General features: G+C 41.5%; 2 protein-coding genes and 2 long non-coding RNA genes across 4 annotated transcripts; 2 read left to right on the top strand and 2 right to left on the bottom strand.

The window, feature by feature from the left end:
• Positions 1-53: 53 nt before the first annotated feature.
• LOC125011067 lies at positions 54-1039 on the bottom strand. Its single transcript, XR_007113119.1, has 3 exons — positions 937-1039; positions 302-377; positions 54-199 (listed from the first exon to the last, which is right to left on the bottom strand). It is a non-coding gene; the product is annotated as an uncharacterized LOC125011067 (long non-coding RNA).
• On the top strand, positions 179-1605 carry LOC125011069. Its single transcript, XR_007113121.1, has 2 exons — positions 179-319; positions 950-1605. It is a non-coding gene; the product is annotated as an uncharacterized LOC125011069 (long non-coding RNA).
• Positions 1606-2357: 752 nt separating this feature from the next.
• Positions 2358-17215, top strand: tmem71 (transmembrane protein 71). The gene is made up of 10 exons (XM_047589996.1): positions 2358-2915; positions 3446-3510; positions 4453-4498; positions 4744-4953; positions 9343-9692; positions 11099-11311; positions 12013-12079; positions 12363-12424; positions 12523-12572; positions 13616-17215. The coding sequence occupies exons 2-10, from the start codon at positions 3480-3482 to the stop codon at positions 13637-13639; spliced, it is 1053 nt and encodes a 350-aa protein (XP_047445952.1). The 5' UTR covers positions 2358-2915; positions 3446-3479; the 3' UTR covers positions 13640-17215.
• Positions 17216-18488: 1273 nt separating this feature from the next.
• LOC125010995 (zinc finger protein 324B-like) lies at positions 18489-21018 on the bottom strand. Its single transcript, XM_047589979.1, has 4 exons — positions 20229-21018; positions 19759-19832; positions 19592-19676; positions 18489-19329 (listed from the first exon to the last, which is right to left on the bottom strand). The coding sequence occupies exons 1-4, from the start codon at positions 20536-20538 to the stop codon at positions 18590-18592; spliced, it is 1209 nt and encodes a 402-aa protein (XP_047445935.1). The 5' UTR covers positions 20539-21018; the 3' UTR covers positions 18489-18589.
• Between the last annotated feature and the right edge of the window lie 448 nt (positions 21019-21466).

The raw sequence follows: 21466 nt of genomic DNA on the forward strand, positions 1-21466 counted from the left end.
TAGAGCGTTTAGTGTTAATTTAACCGAAACGCGAAAGAATCTGGAGGAAGTGTGGGCGGGGCGTCGATGCCGTGGCTCCGCCCTCGGACCATACTGCGCAGACTCAGGATCCAAATTCACAAGATGGCGCCGCCTGTTTTCCTGGGGTGTGTTGGTTCCGTTGGTTCAGACCGTGACAGCTGAAGACTTCACCTCCTTCCTTTTATTAAACCAGAGCAAAGAAAACAACATCAAACTGGACATTAAGGATTAAAACGAGAAGAATTAATCCGTTAAAGAGGCGAAGAAGACTTTTATTTACTTCCAGAGGAGGAAAGTGGTGAGTTGAGCTTTGTGCCGTTATCTCTTCTTCTTTGTCTGGTTTTGTGCAGCTGATCCTGTTTAAAATATATATTTAGAAATTATTAAAACCAGATTCTGATGCAGTTCATACACATTTAAAACGAATTTAATAATTGTTGCACATTTATTTAATGCAAATAAATATTTATTATAGTAATTTGGCTGCAAAATAAAGCCCTTTTCCATATTAACCCTGTAACAAATTAAATATTTATTAAAGTTTCAAGTTTAGTCTTTGTTATAATAATGTGATCTATATAGTAGAAAACTAAAAGACCAACCAGACATTGTTTATTGTGTGGAAACTGCAGGAATGCAGCTTAAACAAACAGGTTGAAACAACAACGAGTTCATTATATCAGAGAGAATAAGAGGATAAAAATATTTAAATAATATTAATGAGATGCTAAGAGAATTTAAAACACTATTATAACTAAATGATTAGAAAAAATTAACTTCTGACCAGTTTAAAATGTTAAAATGTTTAATAATGAGGATTAGAGGAATTATACCATAATAAGATTAATACGAACACCAGACATTTAATAAGCCCCAATAAAACATTATAATTAAATAAGACTAATCAGTAAAAACCATTAAATCCCAGTAAAGAGACGTGATGCTGAGGCTCAAATGGTTTGATCCATCGACGCGTTTTCCTCCAACATCAGCAGCTCCCAGGGCATCCTGCTGCAAGGCATGCTGGGAAACACAGGAGCAGGCCTGCTGCAAGGCATGCTGGGAAACACAGGAGCAGGAGGAGGAGGGGGTTTAATATTTAATTAATAAGGGATGAAGCCCTTTTACTTATTGCACAGATTCAGATATTATTATATTTATCGTTTTTATTAAATCCTGATTCATTGTTTTCTCTGTAAAACCATTAAAAACATTATCACCATCTGACACGTAAATTATTAAATAACCAAAATATAAATGTTTTGTTAGTTAAAAAATGCTGAGATAATGTAAATATTAAACAAATAGACGCGTAAATGGTGATAATCACACTGTGACATTAATGTCATTTTAACTGTAATTATTTTTCTTTGTGGGTTTTAAATCAGTGCTTTTTCCACCTCAAACGTATTAATTTATGTCATTTCCAGTTAGAATTTATTATTTACTGTCTGAAACGACTAATAATCATCTACTTAATATTTAAAATGTCATAAATCCTCGTAAACACAGACTCAACGTCGACCAGTTCCCTGTTTGTCATGTTTTATTTCTTATTGTAGCTAATAAATGAATATTAATGGGGGATTTTGATTTATTTAGGTTGTTTTTAAAACTGCTTCAGGAATGAACTGAATAAAATTACTTTTTTCTCTCATTAGAAATGATATAAAGTGGAAGTTAACAAACCCAGATGTTACTTTAATTAGTTTTTAAGGAATTCTTCATGTGTATTTTTTTTCCATCATATTGAACATTTTCATATTTTTGTTTCTGTTGGAAAACTTGAGAGTAAACTGGTTTTATCAAATATTTATGGTTTGAAGGTAAAAGACGCCTTTTAACAATTAACCAGTAAAATCATGGATTTAATGTTTCTGCCTTTTAGTAAAACGGACGTAAAGTAACTGGTCTCAGAGAGACTCACAGAGTTTAGAAAGAATAAAATGTGTCATTTTCTTTAATTGAATCAGTTCTTCTGATCATTGCAGTTTTTTTGGGAGCGTCATTCACAAAGAAAATAAAAACACACTCGTGTCCTGCTGCAGAATATTCACTGATAAATACTCAAAATGTAAATAGAGAATATAATATTATATAATGTGTGTGATTTAAAGCATCATTATTACCATTTTGCATTAAATATTAAACTATTTGTGGGAAAAAATATATAAAAAATATCTAATCAACCAAAGATTTTGCGATGCAGTACCTCCTCAGAGCCTCTAGGGGGCCGCGTTTCCCCTGTTAAGCATGAGCAGAGAGGAGGAGCTTTAACACCTTATAACATGAAATTTTTAACGTTTTTATTGATGAATGATTTAACTCTAACCCAGATTTTAACGGAGGAAACATCCATCATAGAGTCAGACTTGATCCTTTCCTCCTTTGTTCATCTCACGCTCATGAAGTTCTGACCCGACTGGTTTTTCTCGGCGTTTATCAGACGTGGAGAAGCTGCAGAGGTGGAAACTCCCTGAAGTTTCTCAGTCTGAAGCATCTTTCTAGTTCCACGTTAGAGGCTCAGCTCACATCATCATCATCATCATTATTATTATTATTAGATCCTCAAACATATTAAAAAAACACAATAAACGACGGCGGAGGAAGAAAACTCTGGAGGTAACGGACGCGTTGATTCAGATTCTCCTGTTTGAGGAAGCAGCCGACGAAGAGTTAACAGGAAACATGAGCTCAGAGTCTCAGCGTCGGTTTTTCTTTGCTTCTGCAGTTCGTTTCTCAGGCGGTTGTTGCTGCTGCTGCAGGATGTGAGAGACAGAAACCTGGATAGAAGACAGAGGACAGAGGACAGAGGACAGAAGACAGAAGACAGAAGACAGAAGACAGAGGACAGAGGACAGAAGACATAAGACAGCAGCGGAGACGCTTTGAAGGTAAACGCACTGAAACCAGCTTTGGTTTGGATTAGATTCAAACCACACGTCACTGTTCAAAAGGACAAAAAAACTTCAGATTTGAACCATGACAAACGTAGAACAACATGTCTCCGCCACAAACCAGAGACACAGAGACATTCTGTTCTCAGTTTGTCCCCAGGGTCCAACGTCGTCCTCGGGACGGAGACAGCAGAGACTGTAGCCAGAGGATGGACCTGTTCTAACTTATAAACTTCACAGTGTTAAAAATCAAATGATGCTGGAACAGAATGAACACGTGAAAGAAAAAGAGACGCAGGAATTTTCCTCCAGGGACGAAGACTTGGAGGAAGTCGAGTTCATGAACCAGCAGCGACAGAAGGAAACGAACAATGTGCAGCAGGAGTTTAGTTTGGTCTGTTTACGGTGTGTGTGTGTGTGTGTGTGTGTGTGTGTGTGTGTGTGTGTGTGTGTGTGTGTGTGTGTGTGTTGACTGTAATAAAAGTGTCTCTCGGACGAGTTTCCGTTAATTAACGTCTCTTCAACAGATCAACACGAGACGACGAGACGCTGCAGACAAACATGGCTCTGTTCTTCTCTGGAGCCGTTACGAGTACGTCACACACACACATTACATCACACACACACACACACACACACACACACAGTACATCACACACACATTACATCACACACACACACACACACATTACATCACACACACACACACACACGCACACACACACAGGGGAACAGTGGCTCCACATGTCCTGATATGAGGTTTCTAAAAACGTGTCGATGTCAAAGTTTAACTGTAAAATGAATGGAAAGACTTTTTATTGGCGTTTCCCTGGAGGTGACTCGGGGTCATGTGACCAGGTCATGTGACCAGGTCATGTGACCAGGTCATGTGACCAGGTCATCTTCTGAGAGAATTATGGGACGTCGCGTAAAGTCGCAGCTCAGTCACTAAACACTTTTCACTGGAAACAAAGACAGAAACATGACTTTTATTTTGGAAACGCAGCCGGAGAATAAGACACTGTTAGAAATAAGAGACGTCCTGGAGAAGAAGACTGATCGCTCTTCTTCTTCTTCTTCTTCTTTGGTTTTTAGTGGCGGTTTTCTAGTGTCAAAGCTAAAAATCCAAGAAGAAGAACTAGAACTAGAAGTAGTTCTGTTAGTAACCAGTGTGATGTGGATGTGGCAGCAGCAGATCATCTAAACACAATCCATGGAGTCACTCAGGTCAAAGGCTGCAAACAAACAACAACAACAACAACAACAACAACAACAACAACAACAAACACTGATGCTGCAGCGTTTACAAGAAGAGAAAGTTCATTTTTCCAGAGGGTTGGGAGTTTATGGAACCAGCTCTAGGACGTTAAAGATTCGGATCTAAAAAAACCTTTGAGATTCAAGTCAGCGTTTGTCTCCGTGTCCTCGGCTCAGAGGACACGTCTGGTTCTCTGCGCTGATAAGAGTCGTCTTTATTTAGAACCCGTGGGCTGTTCCTCCGTGTGACTCCGCCTCTTTTCTATCACCTGTGCAGGTTCCCCCATAAAGAGAAGGTCCAGGTCCAGTCACACCTGTCACAGGTGAGACCTGTTTTTATTCTGTGTGAACGGCAAGATTTTATACGTCAATGAGACAAACCTGGTTTATTATTATTATTATTATTATTATTATTATTATTATTATGTAAACTACTTTATTTATATAACACGTTACAACAGAACCAGAAACGACGATTAAATTCATTCATCTTCATTTTCTCCATGAAAATTAAAAAAATCTAGTAAAAAAGTCGTCTCACGTGTTATTGATTGTCTTCGTCCTCCAGCCTGGACGTGTCCCTCCTGTCCCCCGACTCCTCCTACGTCTGTTACTCCTCGTTGGACGGCGGCGACTCCTCCTGCTGCCGCCGCTCCCCGCGCCTCCTCACCAACGGCTACTACGAGGTGACGGAGGACAGCTTCTCCTGGGACGAGCAGGGCAACGTGTCCCTGACGCCCTGCAAGACCAGCGTGTCCTACAAGGAGAACCTGGTCCGGTAGGAGACTAGAACTGGACCCAGACACAACTCACATGTTCTACAAGGTTCTAGTAAAACCAGAACCAGGTCCACGTTCCATGTGGACATTTGGACCAAACCAAAGAACCCAACATGTTCCTAAACGTCTGGCTCCAAAATGCTACTGATTCACTGCAGGAGGCAATGCTAAGCTAACAGTCACCAAGGCTACATGCTACACATCAATGCTAATGTACAGTCAGCAAGGCTACATGCTACACATCAATGCTAAGCTAACAGTCACCAAGGCTACATGCTACCCATCAATGCTAAGCTAACAGTCACCAAGGCCACATGCTACCTATCAATGCTAAGCTAACAGTCACTAAGGCCACATGCTACACATCAATGCTAAGCTAACAGTCACTAAGGCCACATGCTACCCATCAATGCTAAGCTAACAGTCACTAAGGCCACATGCTACACATCAATGCTAAGCTAACAGTCACCGAGATTACATGCTACACATCAATGCTAAGCTAACAGTCACCAAGGCTACATGCTACACATCAATGCTAATGTACAGTCAGCAAGGCTACATGCTACACATCAATGCTAAGCTAACAGTCACCAAGGCTACATGCTACACATCAATGCTAAGCTAACAGTCACCAAGGCCACATGCTACCCATCAATGCTAAGCTAACAGTCACTAAGGCCACATGCTACACATCAATGCTAAGCTAACAGTCACCGAGATTACATGCTACACATCAATGCTAAGCTAACAGTCACCGAGATTACATGCTACACATATTAATGCTAAGCTAACAGTCACCAAGGCTACATGCTACACATCAATGCTAAGCTACCAGTCATCGAGATTACATGCTACACATCAATGCTAAGCTACCAGTCATCGAGATTACATGCTACACATCAATGCTAAGCTAACAGTCACCGAGATTACATGTTACACATCAATGCTAAGCTAACAGTCACCAAGACTACATGTTACACATCACTGCTAAGCTAACATTCACCAAGACTACATGCTACACATCACTTCTAAGCTAACAGTCACCGAAACTACATGCTACACATCAATGCTAAGCTAACAGTCACCAAGGCCACATGCTACCCATCAATGCTAAACTAACAGTCACTAAGGCCACATGCTACACATCAATGCTAAGCTAACAGTCACCGAGATTACATGCTACACATCAATGCTAAGCTAACAGTCACCGAGATTACATGCTACACATATTAATGCTAAGCTAACAGTCACCAAGGCTACATGCTACACATCAATGCTAAGCTACCAGTCATCGAGATTACATGCTACACATCAATGCTAAGCTAACAGTCACCAAGACTACATGTTACACATCAATGCTAAGCTAACAGTCACCAAGACTACATGCTACACATCACTTCTAAGCTAACAGTCACCGAAACTACATGATACACATCAATGCTAAGCTAACAGTCACCGAAACTACATGCTACACATCAATGCTAAGCTAACAGTCACCAAGGCCACATGCTACCCATCAATGCTAAGCTAACAGTCACTAAGGCCACATGCTACACATCAATGCTAAGCTACCAGTCATCGAGATTACATGCTACACATCAATGCTAAGCTAACAGTCACCGAGATTACATGCTACACATATTAATGCTAAGCTAACAGTCACCAAGGCTACATGCTACACATCAATGCTAAGCTACCAGTCATCGAGATTACATGCTACACATCAATGCTAAGCTAACAGTCACCAAGACTACATGTTACACATCAATGCTAAGCTAACAGTCACCAAGACTACATGTTACACATCAATGCTAAGCTAACAGTCACCAAGACTACATGCTGCACATCACTTCTAAGCTAACAGTCACCGAAACTACATGCTACACATCAATGCTAAGCTACCAGTCACCAAGGCTACATGCTACACATCAATGCTAAGCTACCAGTCATCGAGATTACATGCTACACATCAATGCTAAGCTAACAGTCACCAAGGCCACATGCTACCCATCAATGCTAAGCTAACAGTCACCAAGGCCACATGCTACACATCAATGCTAAGCTACCAGTCACGAGATTACATGCTACACATCAATGCTAAGTTAACAGTCACCGAAACTACATGCTACACATATTAATGCTAAGCTAACAGTCACCAAGGCCACATGCTACACATCAATGCTAAGCTACCAGTCACCGAGATTACATGCTACACATCAATGCTAAGTTAACAGTCACCGAAACTACATGCTACACATATTAATGCTAAGCTAACAGTCACCAAGGCTACATAGAAGACGACTAAATACTGTTCGTTTTCTCTTCACCTTTAAACCAATAGATGGATGAAAACATTTGAAACTGAGGAGCCGGTTCAGATTCTGGCTCCATGTTGTGCAGAGACACAAAAGGAAACAATAAATATGTAATAAGATGAAATATTCAGACCTAAGAAGAAGAAATTCAGACCAGCTGATCATGACTTTCAAAGTTTCTGACATGAAAAGATTCTGTAAATGTTTATTTTGACAGTGAAATAAGTTACGTAACTGGAACTGGGCAGTTACGTAACTATTGTTGCTCAGAGTTTTCTAACTTTGCTGCTGAATATCTGCGACTTCCTTATTACAGAAATAGACTCGATCATCTTTTAAACATCTGTCGACCTTAAACAAACGAACAGAGGGAAACGAATCTGTTTGTTCGGGACTATTTTCAGCGGCGGATTAATCCACGTTTAGTTGGATTAGATAGTGGCAGCGGATACAGTTTGTTTGTTATGATTTATAAATGATTAAAACTTTAAATAGTTGAATTTATTTAGTATCTGAGGTTTAGTTTGCAGCATATCCAGCTCTTTTCTCTCTGAGGGTGAAATAACCAAGGACTTGAAGAAGCTGGACCGGTTTAAACGAAGGAACAAACATGAGCTCACCTCTTTACAGACCTGAGATCACCCTCAGCAGCCAATCAGAGCGCGGCGCTCGCCACAAGTCGTCCAGGATCCAAAGCTGTAAATTCCTCACATCTGACATCAGCTGCGTTCAGGGACCGGGGGGCGTGACGTCGTCGGTCACGGTTGCTACGAGACCCCGGTGTTATTGAACGCATCACCATCAACACGTTTGACGAGGCCTGATCCCCGCGGGCACATGGCAATAATTTATTAGCTGCATTCATCAAAATGGAGAATATAAAATGAAGTTAAACATTAACGCTTTAGGGGACGAGGAACCATATTTAATAACTTTAGCTTTAAAAGTCTAACTCATTTTAGTTCATTCAGACCAGTAACACAACAGACTATCAACCTATAAACAACAACAACTCCAAATGGATGGATGAGTTGAAGACATTTTTCTCGCTGTAGAGTCACAACTATGGTTTGACATCATTACCCAGAATGCACTGTGACGTGAACAACAATGGCGACCTATGAGAGAAATTACATCAGATTATACTTATGAAGATTTCATGTAATTATAACTTCCTGAGACCCCTTGTCCTCATACGGGGACGTTAAGTTTTAGGTTTTATTGCATCTTATTCTGCTTCATTTGAACCCGTTGTCCTCATTAATGGACGCTCTAGTCTGCCATCTAGTGGTAGCAAAGTTCAAAGCTTATTTCTTATATTCTTATATATCGATAGCGACGAGCTACAGCGTCGCTAATTAGCAAGTACTTGTTTGAGGACATTGAGACTTCGTTGTTGGCAGTTCTGTCTTTGCTCAGTCATGTTCAGGCATTAAAATAAACAGTTTTATATTTTGTAATATGACTTTATTGTAATATAAATAATGCACATATGACAACATTGTTTCCATTTTCAAAAACTGCTACTTCCTGTTCAAAGATGGAGAATTTAAAAAGTGCAAATACCAAATAAAAGCTCAGAGGAACCATATACAGTAAATTCATTAACCTCCTCAGAACAAAACATTTGTTTGGAATCCATCTATAGTTTTTGAAAACAGAAATGTGGACAAATTATTATATATAAATTCACTGTATATTACAATTTAAGTCAATGTGCCTCAATGTGTCACCAAAATATAAAACTGTTCATTTTGATGCAAAAGCAGAACTGGAAACGATGAAATCCCAACGTCCTCAAACGAGTCCTGCACGTCAAATCAAACTAGGAAAGTTAATATGAATAATTATTGACCTGCTAAAGAGACAAACGTGTCTCCGTATGAGGACAACGGGACTAAATGAAGCAGAATAAGCTGCAATAAAACCTAAAACTTAATGTCCCCATATGAGGACGCCGGGTTTCAGGAGGTTATTTATCTCTGTTTTCTTTGAAAAGTTTCAGAAAAGTGAATCAGGTTTCTGGTTTCCTACGATGATGTGAACGTCCGGGTCCGTTTTTTCCGTCCTCAGGGTTTTCCGGCGCCGGCGGAGGCCTCGTAACTCTCTGGTTCGTTTAATCAGCGACGTCACCGAGAGCTGCCAGTCCTGGCTGGACGAGAAAGTCTTCAGAGGTGTGTTCAGGACGGGAAAGAACCAGGACCAGGAGCAGGACCAGGACCAGGAGCAGGACCAGAATCAAGACCAGAACCAGGACCAGGACCATAACCAGAACCAGAGCCAGGATCATGATCTGGATTTGGACCTGGACCTGGACCTGGACCGGACCATAAGGAGCCACGCGGGACCAGTTCTCCTGGACCAGTCGTCCTGGTCTGGACTGAAGAGCACGGAGCTGGAAGAAAACTGCTGCTTCACATACGGTCGGTTCATGCTTCACTGCTCAAATAAGACGAGATGAAACGAAATGAGATAGTTTAACTCCAGCTTTTAATCTGCAGAGAAACGTTCAGCCTCCTAGAAATCAGGATGATAATGGAAACATTCACATTTCTAAAAAAAAAACCTCTCAAATGTCTGAAACTAAAACACTTCTACGTTCTCACGAGGAGGTTTTTCAGACGTATCGATATAAAAGTTCATGTTAAATCTGCACTGGAAACAGTTTGTTGGCGTTTACCTGGAGATTTATGGGACGTCACAGCTCACGAGTTACAGCTCATTCACTAAACAGCTGGAAACAAAGAGCAGCTGGACTTTATTTAAGTTTTAGGAAACATCACAGCTGCTGTTTGGTTCCAGAGTCGGGTTAAAGTCGGGTTAAAGTCGGGTTAGAGTCGGGTTAAAGTCAGGTTAGAGTCGGGTTAAAGTCAGGTTAGAGTCGGGTTAGAGTCGGGTTAAAGTCAGGTTAGAGTCGGGTTAAAGTCAGGTTAGAGTCGGGTTAGAGTCGGGTTAAAGTCGGGTTAAAGTCGGGTTAAAGTCGGGTTAAAGTCAGGTTAGAGTCGGGTTAGAGTCGGGTTAAAGTCGGGTTAGAGTCGGGTTAAAGTCGGGTTAGAGTCAGGTTAGAGTCGGGTTAAAGTCGGGTTAGAGTCGGGTTAAAGTCAGGTTAGAGTCGGGTTAGAGTCGGGTTAAAGTCAGGTTAAAGCCTCTGAGACGTCAGATTATGAGATAAATAACAAATAAGATGAGAAGAGACAAAACACACGCTGAGATAAAGTGAGAGTAAGATGTTAGTGTGTTTCTATTGATACTATCAAACAGATAAATAACAGGAGATTAGATGAGAGGGATCAGATTATTGGCTGTTTACTGGAAGTATAATAAATAAAACAGCATAAAGCATCATGAGGAATAAATACTGGTCAGTATCAGGAGAGTAGAATAAGTAAAACAGAATCTAGAAGAGTAAAGAAGAGTAAACTCTAGATAGATGAAATGATTTATAACATACGTTAGTCACACTTTATATTCTGCTTGCTTTCCACCGGCACTTCCATCACTTCCTGGTTTAATAAGAGGATGTTTCTTAACGGGTTTTTTTGCTGCTTTTATTTTGTCATCAGCCTCAGATTTACAAAAATAACTTAGAAGCACCATCATAAATAACTAGTAGTTAGTATTTCATACCCTAGAATAAGTAAAACAGAATCTACTGCAGTAAAGAAACGAATAATCCTGATTTAAACTGTGGAATAAAAATAGTTTAAATTGAAACCAGCTGATGGTTGTTAAGTGGAAACGTTTAAAACCAGACCAGATCTCTCCTCCTCCTCCTCCTCCTCCTCCTCCTCCTCCGTGGAGTCACCGAGCTTCTCGTTCCCTCTTTCAGACCCCACTGAGGCCCCGCCCCCTCCAGACAAACTGGCCCCGCCCCCTCCAGACAAACTGGCCCCGCCCCCCATCATGCGGGAGGAGATCTGCTCTGAGATCTGTGAGTCGAAGGAGCGCTTCACCCAGTCGCTGGGGGGTCTGTCTGAGGTCCTCCCCCCTTCACCGTTCTACAGCAACACCTGCTGCTGCCAGGCCTCACCTGAGGACCCAGGTAACGTCACATGACCACTGACCCACCACTCACCTGCAGCCGTAGTCATTAGATAACTCCTCATGTTCCTCTGTCTGATGCTTTCATTTCATTTATGTATGAAACCAACAATTATATAAAAAACATAATGGACCAAGAACCAGAGAGTATGTATCAGATTAAGAAACATATTCAGACTATTTGGGTCCATGTCTGTTTTTATTGTCGTCTCAGTTTCTGATGTGTGGTGGTAACTTGTTCCTGTTGTTTTAACTTTAGTCCTTTTGGTAAAATGTTTGAAGAATCATTATAAAGTCAAAGTTGTTACAACAACAAAGCAAGAAGAGTCATTCGCCACTAAAAACCATTAGCGATTAGCCATTAGGCTAAAGCTCAAAGCTAAAGCAACGTGTTGCTATGAGGCGGATCCAGCTAATGATGTTCATGTGTTTGGTTCTTCACACGGGAACATGGTTAAAAAGTGTTTTTATCTCTTTATCTAAACCGAAAAATAAATAAAAGTTTCAGCAGACTCTAACATTCAGTCGCGTTATTGCTAACGTTGATTCGCCTTGAAGCAAATTAATCTGTTTTAAATGTATTTACTATGACCGCGCTTTGGGTTTTCTGTATTTGACCTAGTAACAGAAGCTCAGGAACGAACAGGACGAAGCGTCTCTTCCTGCCTCTGGTTCTGATTCGGGTCTTTGTTCGTGTTTCAGGGTTCAGCATGAAGACCCTCCTCCTCCTCGGCTTCACCGTCTTCATCTTCACTGCTCTGGTCTCAGGGTAAAGCTGCAGTTTTATTTCCAGCTTAAACTAGCATCGCAGCGCTAACCAGGTAGCATCGGCTAATGGAGCTGGAGGATTGTTTCTCCATCTGCTATGAACCACATGATGAACCTTAGATTCATTTCAGTTGTGGAACTCTAGCACCACCTGGTGGTCACATAGTGGTACTGTAGAAACCAGGGTCCTGCTGTGTTCTGGGTCTTTTTAGACTCTGGTTTTCCAGGACTGGTGATTAGATCTGAAGTCTTTGTTCTCATGAGTTTTTATTTCCTCCCTGCAGGTCTCTGTGGTGGAGCAGCTCCGTGACATCCACCATGTTCCTGATGGTCACAGCTTTCATGGGTGATTATTGATTCATTTATTTATTTTTATTAAATCCCTTCTCTGGGACCTGAAAGTGAAATCTGACACCGAGCTAAAACAAATCTGGTCCCTTTCAGTCGTCACCAAGTCTGGTCCGATGGGCGAGTGGAGGAAGGCCAAGACCGAGGTGAGTCAGAAACTTTTTACTTCATGCAAACGCTGCAGAACGAACATTAAAAGGAACGTACGAACGTTTCAGAAACACGGCAACAAGAAGACAATAAGGGTTTTATTTAGATTAGTTTTCCATTTCTATTTATTTTATTTAAAAGATGGACATTGATTGACTTTGATGACAACTTAGGTCCGACCGATATCGTTTTTTAGAGCTGATGCAGATTCCAACATTGGGGCATAAAAAAAATTACAATAACGACTTATCAGCTGATTAAATCAAAAGAAGTAGGAAGAGGTTTGTTCACGACGGTCACTGACTTCAGTCTGAAATACACAAGGTTTAGCTTTTATTTACACAGTGTTAATAACAATATAAATTGTCTCCAGATGCTTTACGAAAACTTTCTTGAAATGAAAAATACGATTATGGAGGTGAAAGCGTACCGGTCACTAGCTAGCTAGCTAACATTAAGTTAACTAACGCAAGTTAGACTCTAATAATACTAATATTCTCCAACAGTAACCGTAACTTTGATATACAGCTTTGTATATATGAGCATCATGCTAGCTTGATTTTAGCTAGCAAATGATCCAAGTGTTCCTGGAGGCTGATGGTTAATAAAGGACGTTGTTTGGTCCCAGCCCACTGGGTTCTTTGTACTAAGGCTAAGTAAGGCTAAGGCTACGGCTACGGCTACAGCTAAGGCTACGGCTAAGGCTACAGCTAAGGCTACGGCTAAGGCTACGGCTACAGCTAAGGCTACGGCTAAGGCTACGGCTATGGCTACAGCTACAGCTAAGGCTACAGCTAGGTACCTCACAGTGGTCACGTCTGGTTCAGATGCACATTTTAGTTTTTCAGCATCTCTTTGATTCATAAATGGTTGCTCTTTGTTTCTGAGGTGGAAAAATGACGTCTTCATCACCTTATTTAGACCTGAAGTTAAGATCTGAGTCCAGACCTCAGTGACCTCAGATTTAATCGACAGAGCTAATTTCCTGAGATCGCTGGCTCAGCTTATCGCTCATCATCCGACCGATTCTTTGTTTCAGGACATCACATCAAGGAATGAGTAAAGGGAAACGAGGACGGCGTCTGGGTTCGCTGCGATAAACTGGAAGAGGATCACAAGAAGAAAAAGGTCGAACGGGACTCAGTAGAAATATCGTGTTAGTTCTTATTTCATTTATCTGTTTGCATGTGAGTTGCACTTAAAGGGCAAAAGTAGCTCTGAGCTCTGGAGAACATTTCACAGCAGCGTCAGTGTCGTTTTTTAGAGAGAGAAAACTCCTCCTGAGATGAATTTAAAGTTTTAAGCATGTTAGCTTCAGGCTAATGCTAAATGAGACGTGATCGAACGTTTAAAACGAACCAGCATCACGTGCTGGATGTTCGTTTCTAATTAAAGCTGCTGCCAAAGTGTCGAAGGAGCTCAGAGAGAAAGAGGAATTAAATATAAAGATGTATTTTAAGCGTATCTTCTGTCGTTAGGGGTGAAACTTGGAGCTTTTTTCAGAAGAAGTGACCAAACATCAGACTTTTCATGTCTGCAGCAACAATTCAGGTTTAAACTGTAAAACAAAAACAAAAAACTACCTTCTGTTTCAAATAAGAGCTGTGACTTAAAATATAATGCACAAAGGTGAGGATTGTATTTACAACCGTGGGAGAAAAAAGCAGCATTTGTTTTTCTGAAGGAACTGAATGAAGAGTTTTAATCTAAAAAGGCCACAAACGCATTAAAGCTGCATCAGCTCAGATTTAAGAAGTAAAAGACTATTTCTGCACAAGGACTTTTTCAGACTTCCTGAAAGTCTGTTCTTTTTTTTTTTTGTTATGATAAAATTAGGATCATCATGCTGAGACTTTAATAAGTCACATGATTGACAGGTGAGTGGGCGGGGCCACAGATTAAAGGTGCATCCTCTAGACTAATTATTTTTATTACTACTGATAGAACGGGTGGTGGTGAGATCAGGCCAAAGACCAACAGGCCACTGGTTTATGTTTCTGCATAAATTTTACGTGGTTGCTACGGTTACAGCCCAGACATTCACGTCGTAGCACAAACCACCAGAAATGTAACTACGAAAGAGCTGTGATTGGTCGTCTTCGTAGTAGCATGTTTCCTGTTTCTCCGTCTCCGCGTCATGAATCAGTGATTTTACCTGAGGAGGTTCGGAGGTGCAGACGTTTGTGCGACGAATCTTTGCCGAAATGAAACAAAAATTAGCGCCAACTAGTGTTTGAGTGGAGTCATTACAGAGCGAGACAGACTGACGAGGTACGAGTAGAAATGGCTACGTGAGCTAGTGCTATAAAAGCAGCACTATAAAAGAGGCTTTTAATGTTTTCTTAGCGACGCTGGTGCAGCTTTAGATGTGAAAGTTGTTCTCGCAGCATTTTGTGGTGAAACTCTTCTTTTCCTAAGTGCCTTTACACCAGCAACATAATAATAATTAAATAATAACACAGGGACACGTGAGAAGTTAATATCTCACCTTTAATCTTAAATATGAAGCTCTTATTTTGAAACATTTGTCTTTGAGGGAGCAATAATTCCTGGAAATGGAAGGAACCAGGAAAAAGGTTCCGTGGATTTAAATCCACAGAACCAAGAGAAACGTAAATAATTGTTTCCAACAGGAAAAGTTTGGCAAAACAAACAAACAAACTCGTCTTTAGGACTCGACGAGGGGTCGGACCTCATGAAGAATCATGTTTGGGCCTCGAGCTTCCACCGCGACGAGGAGCTGGACGTGGAGAATTAGTTCAACCCGTGAGGAAACAAAACGCAGACGAGTTGTTTTTTTGTTTTTTTCATCATGCACCTGGAGAACAAAGTCAGTTTGTTCTTCCTCTGTTCGCTCACAAACACGGAGTCGTTCTCAGTATCAGGACGTTAAAACTGCGACTTTTCCAACGTATGAACCAAACAAGTTTGGCTTCATTCTGAAATATGAATAGTTGTAAATAAATGAATAAAAACATGGCTGTGGCCCTGAGGCTGTGCCATTAATCGACTTTTAATCGTGATTTTGGTTGATTAAATGAACCTGGTGATATTTAAATTTAAAATGTGGGCTCTGCTGCACATCTGATCCAACCACCAGGGGGCGAACTCATGTTTGCAGCTTCATTAAGCTAAATAAATAACAAGCAGCCTCAGACTATGATCGTCATCATGTCGAGGGAAGAAGGCATCATGGTGAAGAGCTAGCGCCTCGAAAGGAAACCGCGTCCACTGATCGGACTCGTGCTGTCTCAAAATTATATTTGGACTTTTTTCTCAAAATTATATTTGGACTTTTTTCTCAAAATTATATTTGGACTTTTTCCTCAAAATTATATTTGGACTTTTTTCTCAAAATTATATTTGGACCTTCTAGAAATTTTTGACTTTTTTCTCAACATTTCGACTTTTTTCTCAACATCGTATTTCAAATTTTTTCTCAAAATTGGAATTAAATTTTTTTTTTCAACATTTCAAGTTTATTCTCGTCATTTATACTTAAATTGCATGATGAAAAAAAATCTGCCTCTTCATTTTCTTCCTCATGGGTGAGACTAATCCACTTCATAGATGTGGGATCAGCTCTTCTTCTGTTTGTGTTTTTTTTATCGGTGTCAAACCGGACGAGCAGAAAAATCTCCTCACGTCGTGATTATCGCGCTGCGTTCATGTCACGTGGGGATTCGCAGTCTCCAGCATCTCAGCCGAGATGTGTTTGTGAATATCGTCAACGCTTTTCCGTCTCGTAGGACGTGAACGCAGCATCATGAAGGTTTGAGATCTGGTCGCACCAGGAGGATAATCTGGTTTATATATATATATTTTTACAGTTTGTCTGAAAATCTGATTAAAACAACAACATTTACCACGATTTCTGTTTTTAAACCCTGGTGTGACCAAACTCTGTCTCCGTCGTGGTTTTATCAAGTGCCAAATTTCTCTTTACATGTCAGAGTAGGTCAGAGAACAAAGAAAATCAACGTGTTACTGATATTTTTTACATTTTTCATACTTCTCTCGCTCTACTTTGTATTTTAAGCTGCATTTCAAATCAGTATTTTATATAAATGATGGGTCACGTTGTGTCTCAGAGTACGAAGCTCTGTCTGTAGCTTCTTTTAGCTCCACGTCTCGGATAAATCACGTCATATCTGTTCCTCGGTTGTCGGAGGAGACCAAACGGTAACGGTGGCGCCCCCTGGTGGGTCAGAAATCAATGAACGCAGCTTTAAAGGAACAAAGTTTAGATGTTTTCTCTGTTTAGCTACTGAACATGTTGTTAATAGTGATGTAAATAGTGGTTTTTATTTTTTGTTTCCATCGACTGCACTTATTTCCGTAGGTGGAAACGTGAACTTATTACGTAACGTTTTTATTATCGTGTTCATGTTAATCAGCTGTAAAACTGTAAAATTAAACCTTAACCGAGGCGCCGACTAGACTTTAATATAATAAGAGTGTAACTATATTATTCTACATATTTAAAATCTGCTTCCAAACTAACATTTAAAACAGTGTTTATCCGCCTGTAGGTGGCGCCGTGTGTTTTAAGATTTAACTTTACAGTGTTTTGTATCTTTGTCTCCTGAATGAAATCTGTAAATGTTTAGGATTCATTAAACACGTCATTAAAGGCAAACTGTGTTTCTGTCTGTGTGACAACGTGGAGACAGGAAGACAGGAAGTAAGTCCAAACATGGAGGAGGACGAGGACATTCATTTAAATGTGTCTCCAATTAACTGAGACCTGGTCTCAGTCTGTGTCAATCAGCAGCAGCGCCACCATGTGGTCAGTACGATATTATATCAGCTGATGCCTCTGATGGATCTTTAACTACCACTGGACCAGAACCAGGGAGGGAGGAAGGAAAGGAAGGAAGGAAGGAAGGAGGAAACAAAAGAAAGAAGGAAGGAGGAAACAAAAGAAAGAAGGAAGGAAGGAAAGATGGAAGTAGGAAGGAAGGAGGAAACAAAGGAAGGAAGGAAGGAAGGAAGGAAGGAATGAAAGATGGAAGTAGGAAGGAAGGAGGAAACAAAAGAAGGAAGGAAGGAAGGAAGGAAGGAAGGAAGGAAGGAAGGAAGGAAAGATGGAAGTAGGAAGGAAGGAGGAAACAAAAGAAGGAAGGAAGGAAGGAAACAAAGGAAGGAAGGAAAGATGGAAGAAAGGAAGGAAGGAAGGAAGGAAAGATGGAAGGAAGGAAAGATGGAAGTAGGAAGGAAGGAAGGAGGAAACAAAAGAAGGAAGGAAGGAAGGAAGGAAGGAAGGAAAGATGGAAGTAGGAAGGAAGGAAGGAGGAAACAAAAGAAGGAAGGAAGGAAGGAAGGAAAGATGGAAGTAGGAAGGAAGGAAGGAAGGTAGGGAGGAAGGAGGAAACAAAAGAACGAAGGAAGGACGGAAGGAATGAAGGAGGAAACAAAAGAAGGAAGGAAGGAAGGAAGGAAGGAGGAAACGAAGGAAGGAAGGAAGGAAGGAAGGAGGAAACGAAGGAAGGAAGGAAGGAAGGAAGGAAGGAAGGAAGGAAGGAAGGAAAGGAAGGGAGATTAGAACTGAGCCTTTTAAAGTTTTTTCTCTCTGAGGAAACAAACGTCTGATGATGAAGGAAATGAAGACGTCTCCTCCCGTTCAAACATTTTCTAGTTTATATTTATTTCTCATTTAATTCGTTAAGAGGAAAAAGAAGAATAAACAGAACATGAAGGAGAAGGAGGATGAAGGAGAATCAGAGGAAAATAAAACGATGCTGGAAATAAAACAGCGTCTTCAGAGTCTCCGTGTCCTCCAGCTTTGGTCCATCGTTGTTCTTCTACTCATGTGTCCCTCAACGTGGAGGGACGGAAGTCAACGCCCGTCCTCTGTCCCGTGACGAACGTGTCTTAAACGTGGAGAGGACATGAAGTCATCACTGTCCTCCGTGGACAGAGACGTGTCTCCTCAAACGTGGAGAGGACATGAAGTCATCACTGTCCTCCGTGGACAGAGACGTGTCTCCTCAAACGTGGAGAGGACGTTAAATTAAACGCCCCCCGTCCTCTGTCCCCCGTGGACGGAGACGTGTCTCCTCAGGTGACTGACGGATATGAACGTCTTGCTGCAGCAGGGACACCTGAACTCTTTGCAGTCCGTGTGGACGCTCATGTGGACCTTGAGCGAGCCGGACTGGGCGAAGCGTTTCCCGCAGTGGACGCAGCCGTAGCGCTTCTCGCCCGTGTGGACGCTCTGGTGGCGTTTGAGGTTGCTGGGGTCGGAGAATCGCTTCCCGCAGAGCGAGCAGCCGAACGGCTTCTCCCCCGTGTGGACCCTCATGTGGGTTTTCAGGTTCTTCAGACACGCCAGCGTTTTCCCACAGTGGCTGCAGACGAACGTCTTCCCCGCGGAGTCGTCCCTGCCGCCCCCGTCCTGGTGTCTCCACTGTCCCCCGGGGGCGGGACCCCCGAGCAGCGGCGTCCTCTGTAGAGTCCCCTCGGCGAGGACGAACCCGCCGCCGCCGCCTGAGTCGCCAGAGACGGTTTGGTTCAGCGCCGACGAGCAGCTGGGATCTGAACCCACAGGACTCGGCAGCTCAAACACCAGACTGGGTTCAGGTCTCGGCTTCGCTGTCGCTGCCGGCGTCTTCTGTCCCGACGTGGACGTGGACGTGGACGTGGACGTGGACGTGGACGTGGAGCTGAGCGGAGCTGCTGCTGCTGCTGCTTCCTGTTTCACCCGGCGCGATGGAGACAAGTCTTTCCGTCCTTCAACAACCCGACAAAAACCTGAGAGAAGAAGAAGAAGAGAAGGTTTGAAACAACATTTGTAGTTTCTGGACAATTAAAATTTTATTGTAGGACATAAAAAGTCTTTTTTAGCTAAATGACGTTTTATCGTAGGGAACAAGGAGACTGTTTTACTCTAATAACATAATTTATTTATTTATTTTAATAAGATATATAAGAAGACTTTTTAAAATGTGCTTAAGTTACCAGATATAGTTCCTCGCCCTGTAAAGGGTCAAATCTTTAAAAGCTTTTAACTCACTTTCAGGCTCCGACCGGGACCAGGACTCGTCCTCGTCCTCGTCCTCGTCCTCCACCTTGATGACTGCACTCGTTTCACCCGCAGACTAAAAACCACAGAAGAAGAAGAAGAAGAAGAATCAGGTCAGAAACTCTTCCTCGTCTTCCTCCTCTTCCTCCTCTACTCACCCTCCTCTTCGTCGGTTCCTGTCCGGAGTCGGAAGCTGGCTCCTGATTGGACGATCTGGACAGAGCTGCTTCACCTGGAGGGTGTTGAGTGGAGACGATGCATTTAAAGGACATAGTTTATTTCACCGTCGAGTTTCTATTCATGTGTATATAAAACCTCACAATAAAGTTAGAAAGTAAATAAATATTTGAGGTATTTGAGGGTCAGCGCCACATTTTCAGCTTTAGAAAATGTGATAAATGTTTTATAGGACAGATTTATTTAATAACGGCTGGAAATATGAACTTTTGGTTATTTTAATTCTTAATTTAAATCGTACAATATGAGTTAAACGTGGTTTTTAATGCTTGGTTTTTGGATGAAAGTGCAGTTTATGTTAATTTAGTTACGTCGATTAAACGGTTCATCTTTAACGGTTTTAACGGTCGAACTTCATCGGTTCAACGGTTTAACGGTTTTTAACGGTTACCTGCTGCTCCGCTCCGCCTCATCTGGTTGCCCGCGAACACCTGAGCACGCGCGCGGCCGCTCGCGTGCAGCAGTGCGGCGCCGCTCGCGGTGGCCACGGCCGCTCGCAGTGCGGTCGCGCGTGCGGCTCTCAGCTCCACGAGCCGCAGCTTCCGCCGCAGCGCCTCGTTCTCTTTGCGACTCCGCGTGATCTCCAGCTGCAGCACCGAGTAGCCGCTGTCCACGAGCTCGCAGATCTCCGCCACGGCCGCGTTCGCGAGGACCTCCATGATGGAGGCGAGCTGCGCGTGGATGCCCGCGGCCGGGGACATCTTCGTCGGAAGTCTCGCGTGCGTGTTTTTGAGCTGCGGAACGAGCCAAGTGAGAAAACACACGGAGACGCACGCGCCCGCTATAATCGCTTGCTCGCAGCGTCTCACGTGAAGCCGAAGAGTGAATTCTTTAGTTTTAGTTTCAGTCCGTGACAACAAGACTCGACTCAAACCAGGAAGTGAAGCGACTGGAGCCTCTAGTACGCATGCGTCAATTTTTTTTTTTAACAAAATCCAGAAAAACAGGTAAAAACGTCTTTTAACTGAGATAATACTTTATAAAAGAAGGACATGTTTACTTTATTACTGCAAATAATCTTTTTAAGTCATTTTACTAATTTCAAGTCTTTTTTGTTTTTGTTTTTTTTTGTTTTGCTGGGGTCATTTTTAAAAATCTCCTTTTAAATTCTTCACGTGAGTAAAATAATATATTTTTTTAAAAAAATCAACAAATCTTTTTCATAGTTTTAAATCTCTTCTGTCATTTTAGGTCTTTTTTGCTGCTTCTTTACAGTAATTTTACCGTTTTCTTTTTCAATCTTTTTTTCCACATTTATTTTGTCATTTTCAGACTTTCTGTAGTTTTTATCTCCTTATACGTGTTTCACCTATAACACATGCATTTTGTTTAAAAACATAGAAACTATTTTCATTGTTTTGATAGTTTTTGTCACACACTTTAAATCCTGCAACAATACATTTTGTATCTTCTTTATAATCATTTTACTATTGTGTTGTTGTGTTGTTATTCCTTTTGATAAATGTTGACCTGAGTGAAATGCTGGCACAGGGGAAATACTAATTAATGAAAAAAATATAAGAGCTGATCTCTAGCAGTTTGGATTCAAATTTATTTAAATTCATATTTTCTTAAATAAAACATCTTTAATGTAAGTTTCATTGTTGCAAATGATTTTCAGTCATTTTA

Source organism: Mugil cephalus, chromosome 7, assembly GCF_022458985.1.
Source record: "Mugil cephalus isolate CIBA_MC_2020 chromosome 7, CIBA_Mcephalus_1.1, whole genome shotgun sequence".
In the NCBI taxonomy this organism is placed as follows: domain Eukaryota; kingdom Metazoa; phylum Chordata; class Actinopteri; order Mugiliformes; family Mugilidae; genus Mugil; species Mugil cephalus.

Bases quoted from the DNA above. Each gene is read 5' to 3' on its own strand.
- tmem71 (XM_047589996.1), top strand. From the start codon at position 3,480: ATGGCTCTGTTCTTCTCTGGAGCCGTTACGA. The intron at 3,511-4,452 runs GTACGTCACACA...TCACCTGTGCAG, and splicing joins CTTCTCTGGAGCCGTTACGA to GTTCCCCCATAAAGAGAAGG. The intron at 12,080-12,362 runs GTAAAGCTGCAG...TCCTCCCTGCAG, and splicing joins TTCACTGCTCTGGTCTCAGG to GTCTCTGTGGTGGAGCAGCT.
- LOC125010995 (XM_047589979.1), bottom strand. From the start codon at position 20,538: ATGTCCCCGGCCGCGGGCATCCACGCGCAGCTCGCCTCCATCATGGAG. The intron at 19,833-20,228 runs GTAACCGTTAAA...AACACCCTCCAG, and splicing joins GAGGCGGAGCGGAGCAGCAG to GTGAAGCAGCTCTGTCCAGA. The intron at 19,330-19,591 runs GTGAGTTAAAAG...TTCTTCTCTCAG, and splicing joins GTCCCGGTCGGAGCCTGAAA to GTTTTTGTCGGGTTGTTGAA.